General features: G+C 44.1%; 1 protein-coding gene across 1 annotated transcript in view; it reads left to right on the forward strand.

The window, feature by feature from the left end:
- Positions 1 to 3948: 3948 nt before the first annotated feature.
- ADAM23 (ADAM metallopeptidase domain 23) overlaps positions 3949 to 6035 on the forward strand; it is a 199153-nt gene continuing 197066 nt past the window's right edge. The window contains exons 1-2 of the mRNA XM_010861278.1: positions 3949 to 4004; positions 5047 to 5198. Of these exons, the coding sequence (XP_010859580.1) occupies positions 3949 to 4004; positions 5047 to 5198 (208 nt within the window). The remainder of the gene's footprint in view (positions 4005 to 5046; positions 5199 to 6035) is intronic.

Consider the following 6035-nt stretch of genomic DNA (forward strand, 5'->3'; position numbering starts at 1 on the left):
CAGAAGTGAAGATCAAATCAAATAAAATAGATGAAAGCACTTTAAGGCTTCCCAGGCAGCACAGTGATAAAGAATTCTCCTGCCAGTGCAGGAGATGCAACACGGGTTTGATTGCCTGGAGAAGGAAATGGCAACCCACTCCAGTATTGTTGCTTGGGAAATCCCATGGGCAGAGGAGCCTGGCAGGCTACAGTCCATGGCGTTGAAAAAGAGTCGGACATTACTGACCACGAGTGTGCACCATGCAAAAGCACTTTGTGATGTGTAAATGCACAGTAAGTATTAAAGTAAATGTTATTAAAGAGCTTAAATATTATTATTAAGAAAATGTAGGGATTAGCTTTAGTACATTAATTCTGTTGGTGGAATTCTACCCTTTCAGATAAGATTCACTTCCAGTCTCTAAAAGTATTGATAGTTGAGGACCTCCTTCCCCAATCAGTACTTGGCAATTTACTACTGCAGAAACTCAAAGAGTTGCTCTGTGACCCAGAGAGAGTTTAATAGTAACATGTTGCCTCAGTGATTATTAATAAACACAATTCTTCCAATTTTTGCACAGCATTGGTCATCACCGCAAATCATCACGACACGCTTGTTTATCCCTTTGTACTACAGCTTGTAAGTGCAGCAAACTGGGATAAACTAGTCAAATGTTTGTGTAGTGGGGAGAGAAGTCAAGTGTTTTAAAGCTATATCTTATTCTGTCAGGAATTCATACTTAACCTTCATTTAGTATAAATAATATTCTTTAAGAATTAAATTTTATGTGTCCCCAATGGTTATCTTTATTCAGATATATTCACGCTTTGACACTTGGATACATTTTTGTCTGTTCAACTATTCTATTAGAAATATGTCTGTGACCACTGCAGTTTTGGTAATAAATACTTTTACTTTTCCCAGTAGAGTTAGAGTAAGTTACACCTTGACTTCTGAAATTGGCCCACTGTGGTCTGTCCTTCAGAATGAGCGAGTGTATTTAATTCAGACTTGCAGACTTATTTTTCATGAATTTGTAGGCTGCTTGTGCAGCTGTGTACTTGCTGCCTTGCAGCTACTCTTCAGGGTTGAGTTTGAGGAACACATACTCAGGACACCTATGGTGACAGGCGCCAGGATGGGCTGTCACTGCATGTGTTAGTCCATCCTCTGACTTGTCACGGCTGGAACCTTCATTCAGCATCTCTCTGCTCACCAGAAAATGCATCTTGGCAAAACAAAACAAAGTCTGGGATGTTTTCTGTATCTGTATTTTTTTGGCAAATGATTTCTGACATTTCCCTCTGTTTTCTAAGTCTGAGAATGATCTCAAAATGTAGGAATGCTTCTTTCTTTAGGAATCCCTTCAACTGTTGAATGTCTATTAAAAATTAAGCAATTACATGGTGATTAAACAAATCGTAAAGTTCAATGAACAGCTAGTTCTTTTTGAGTTAGAGCCATGTGTACTCTTGCACATGTTTTCTGCTCACAAGCATAGTAATGCAGTTGATGAAAAAAATGTAACCTAAAGTCATATATATATGCAGTTAAAAATGATAGGTTGACAACACTAGGGCCTGCAGGCTGCATGATTTTTACATTTTTAAAGGGTTATTAAAAATACTGAGAATATGCATCAGAAACCATATGGCACACAGGGCCTAAAATATTTACTATATGAAACTCTAGAGAAAGTGCTCGCTGACCCCAGAACCATGTGGAAAGTGCCAATAAAGAGCTCACCCATCTTTGGCTTTTACCAAGAAGTACATTGTCTTGTTTTGAGAGGCTGGAGCTGGGGGGTTGAGCTAAGAACATGCAGATTATGACCTGCTGCAAGGTGAGGGGGCACAGGGGCAGGCTAGTTTCTCTCTGTCATCTGAGCTCCCACTTTGGGAAAGTGTAATCAATTAAGTCAGTTGGATTGAAGGCACAGTTTCAATAAACCCACACAAAGGAAGCAGAGAGACAAGATTTATTACTTACAGATCCCAGAAGCTAGGGGAGTGGTGGGAGTAATGAGCTGGGGAAAGGGCAGTCCTCTGTCCCAGGTCACCAATGAGCAGGAGATAGAGAGTGTGGCAAGCATCTATCCCTTGTAAGGTGGTTGGGGCAGAGGTCACTGACCTTTCACTGGCTTAACCCTAGGTGGTGACTTGAAGAGGTACAGGTGAAAAAGCAAATGTGAGCTTAAGGTGGGAATCTGAAGGTCGAGTCCTCATCTAAATGTTGACTCTGGCGTGAGCGGGGTTTTCATACTGTCAACTGCCTAGGCAGCAAGTCAGAAAAACAAAAAGTTGTTTTTCTCATCACACTTCTTCCCTTGGAAGCATTAATTCTCACTTGTAAAATCAATCTTCACAGCCAGTCTAAAAAGAGAATGAGAAACCTCCTGTAGCAGACGCTGTAACAGAATTCTCGGCTTTTCAATCAGAGCTGCCGCCGTTTGGCCCTTGTTTGCTCCTTTGCTCTCCCTCCCCCAGACCGCTCCTCAACATCATCACCAGCCACCAATTTGCCATCCGCCGTCTTTGACCTTGGCTTCTTGGTCAAATGATTTTTCCATTCTAATTGCTCTTGTGAATTTGCTACGTTGTCCTACTTTTTCACCTGCTTTCATCTTCCAAGGCCCCTTTTCTGTGATCTCCCCCCCCCGCCCCACCTTCTCCACCAGAATCTCAGCCCTGTAGAGACAGATGCCTTCCAAATCGAATATTTCCACCCTTTTGCTTGCTCCTGTGCAGGCCGTTTGCTCGGTGGTTTCAAGGCAGGTCTGGTTCTGGCCCCTGCTGCAGGTGATAGCAGAGAGAGGACTTTGGGCATCTTCCCTCACCAGCCTAGCTGTACCACTTTTGGGGAGCAGCACAGCTATCTTTAGTGGACACTGCTTGCACAGATCCTTCATCCTGTTCATTTAGTATCCATATTGCTTGCTATAATTTTCTTCCCGTGGACCTTCTGGCTGCTTGCCTTCCCCTATAACTGCAGCAGTTTTCTCCATCTACCAAACTGACCAGTCCACTCCAGTGGTGCCTGCTGCTCTCGGGGCCCAGCACACATGTCTAACCAGAGCTCTTGCATGCTCAGTTGGTAAGTCATGCCTGACTCTGTGACCCGTGGACTGTAGCCTGCCATGGGATTTTCCAGGCAAGAATACTGGAGTGGCTTGCTGTTTCCTTCTCTAGGGGATTGTCCCAACTCAGAGATGGAACCTGCATCCTGCATCCTGCATCTCCTGCATTGGCAGGTGGATTCTTTTTCACTGTGCCTCCTGGGAAGCCCAATCAGAGCTATTACAGCATTCAAATTTCTGGTACATTTCTCTCTTCATTCCAGTTCAGCTTACTGAATCCCTCCCTCCTACCTGTGAGAGCCTCCTCTACCCAATACACATTTATCAAGTGTTGACCCTATTCTGGGTGCTCTCTAGGCTCTGCAGATGAGGGATGACTGAGAGGCAGCCTAGGTCTCCGTGTTTTTTGACAGAGGAAAGATGATATACACAGGCATGAATACAGAGCAAAGCAGTAGGTGGTGGAGAATCCCACGGACAGAGGAGCCTAGTGGGCTGCCGTCGGACACGACTGAAGTGACTTAGCAGCAGCAGCAGCAGCAGCAGCATGAGAGCAGAGGAGACTGTTTAGAACTCAACTCTCTAATGATAAAACTTCCAAACTACCTAGTGAGGATATTACTAAATTAAACAAATTAACCACCTAAAGAATCTTTGATTCTGTTTTTAACCTTCCCTTAAATATATAGTTTAAAGGTCAAACTCCTGGGACATTTTTTCCTGAGTGACTTATTCCTTCTCTGACTCAGTTTCATTTGCTGATACATTATCTTACCTCCAGTCGAGTGTATAAACATTAAAGTTCTGTAAATAAATGCAGTTTTTGGATTATAGTGCAAAAGACAACATCTTTTTTTTTTTTTTGCAAACACTCCTGCTTCTTACTAGAAATGGAATTCAGTCCTTATTCCGTTTCTCAAGTCTGTGGGATGGTGTCTGCTGACAGGTGGGTGTGCAGTTGATCCAGGGTGATTCATGGCTTTATTTATTGGAAGAGGCTTTGAGAGGTTGTCACTCGATTGCAAGAGATATCTTTTAAAGAACTTTGCATCTGGGCATCCATTGTCTTCATTTCCTTTTTCCTTCTCATTCCTTATCTACCTCCTTTGGCCCAAACCCTTTTACAGGATTATATTGATATATCAAATATAAATTGGGAAAACCTGGCCATGACCTGCTTGTCTTGAGGGGGGATATCCCCAAGAGCACTGGGCTGCAAGTAGGGACTGGGGTGGTGAGTGTGTTTTCATCAGCTTGCCCCAGGTGGCTCCTGCTATGGGCACCACCGGCTGGTCTAGTCATTCATGACATATTTTCTGAGAGCCTTCTCTGTGCCACAAACACCATGCTAGGTTCTAGGGACACAAACTGAGTCAAAAGGAAAACTGTTGCTGCCCACATTCGGGGGAGGTAGCATCAATTACAAGTTCACATTAATAAATGTGTGAAAACAAATTATCCTACCTCTGATACAAGGAGGAAGAGATAATATTAGTGTTTAATTCTCTAATAGTTCTGAGATCTCTGGTCTCTGTGGGTGTGTCTCATTTCTCTCTTTCTCTTTCTTCCCTCTCTTTTATATGAAAGTGGAGAAGACAGCTAACAACAGAGTCCTGTCATCCCTATGGTGCAATATACCCTCATCTTTTCTTTTATTATTATTATTTTAATTGGAGTATAATTGCTTTACAATGGTGTTTTAGTTTCTGCTGTAGGACATGAATCAGCTACATGTATACACAAATCCCTTCCCTTTTGAGCCGCCCACTGCTCCCCCATCCCACCCCTCTAGGTCATCTGAGTCCTGAGTGGAACTCCCTGTGCTACACAGGCTTCCAACTAACCCTAACACATCATTTTTTTTTTTTCCCAAATTTATTTTACACATTTTTTTTTTTAATTGTGGAATTCTTGATTCCCCAAAGTAGATGTTATTATCTCCATTTAAAATACACATAACGGAGAAAAACACTACTGTTATTACTCAGACTGTCATCGGGAGGGGGAATAAATGAGTGCTTGTATTATGGGAGCTGGGAGCTGAAATCTGCCACAGGCCCTAACCGGAAACCATCGGATTTAGTGGCTGCTAATCCATTCAATTCAGGCATTTATTTTTTCCTCCGTATTTTTTACAGCGGTGAGAGAGAAATCTCTTTTTCTCTACAGAAGTCATTTCAGATCTCAAAATCTGAAATGCGTCCTCTCCGATGCATGCCCACCCACAGGGTTGACAAATGCTAGATTTCCCAAGATAGCTGCCACACGCTCAGTTTCTAATCTCCGTATTTATTCCCCGCCAGAATTTCTAAATCCTTCCCTGGTACGTCCAGCCATCCTTTCTGAACGTTTGAGCTCCATCTGCTTTCCATAAAGCCCCTGGGCACTAGTCGGGCGACAGAGGCCAGGGTGGAGGGCCCAGCTGGGGGACCCCCTGCACCCGAGGTCTGACTCTGCAAGGCCTCTGGGCGTTCTCGGGCCAGCCAGCCCGCCACGCGCCAGCGTGCTTCCCAGTCTTAGTTCCCCGGCGCTGCCGGAGAGCTGAATGAGGAGCAGCGCTATTTTTACCTTCCCGGCTGCAATCCTTTAGATATATTTGCAGGAAGGAAATAAATAAAGGATTGAGAAGGAAAGGCTTGGCCTAAGTTTTACACTAGAAGGAGGGGGTTGGACTAGGAGCGGGTATGTAAGGTCGGGGCGGTGGAAAAGGCAGGTCGATTTCTCTGGATGGTTGTTTCCTCCATATCTTTTTGCCCTGGAAATCCCCACACTCTTCTTTTTTTCCCTCTGGCTAATCCCTGACTGCCAGCGTCCTCTCTCCCCCGCCCCCACCTCTGGAGGTGCCACCATCACCTCTGATGCTGCATCACTCTGCTGCCTTTCCCCCCATCTCTTCTTCTTTTTCTTCCAAAATAAAGCATGCGCAGTGCGTCCCGTGCCAGGGAACAGCATCAGCATCAGTATCAGCATCAGCATC

The sequence above is a fragment of the Bison bison genome, unplaced genomic scaffold (genome assembly GCF_000754665.1).
Source record: "Bison bison bison isolate TAMUID 2011002044 unplaced genomic scaffold, Bison_UMD1.0 scf7180017864471, whole genome shotgun sequence".
NCBI lineage: Eukaryota > Metazoa > Chordata > Mammalia > Artiodactyla > Bovidae > Bison > Bison bison.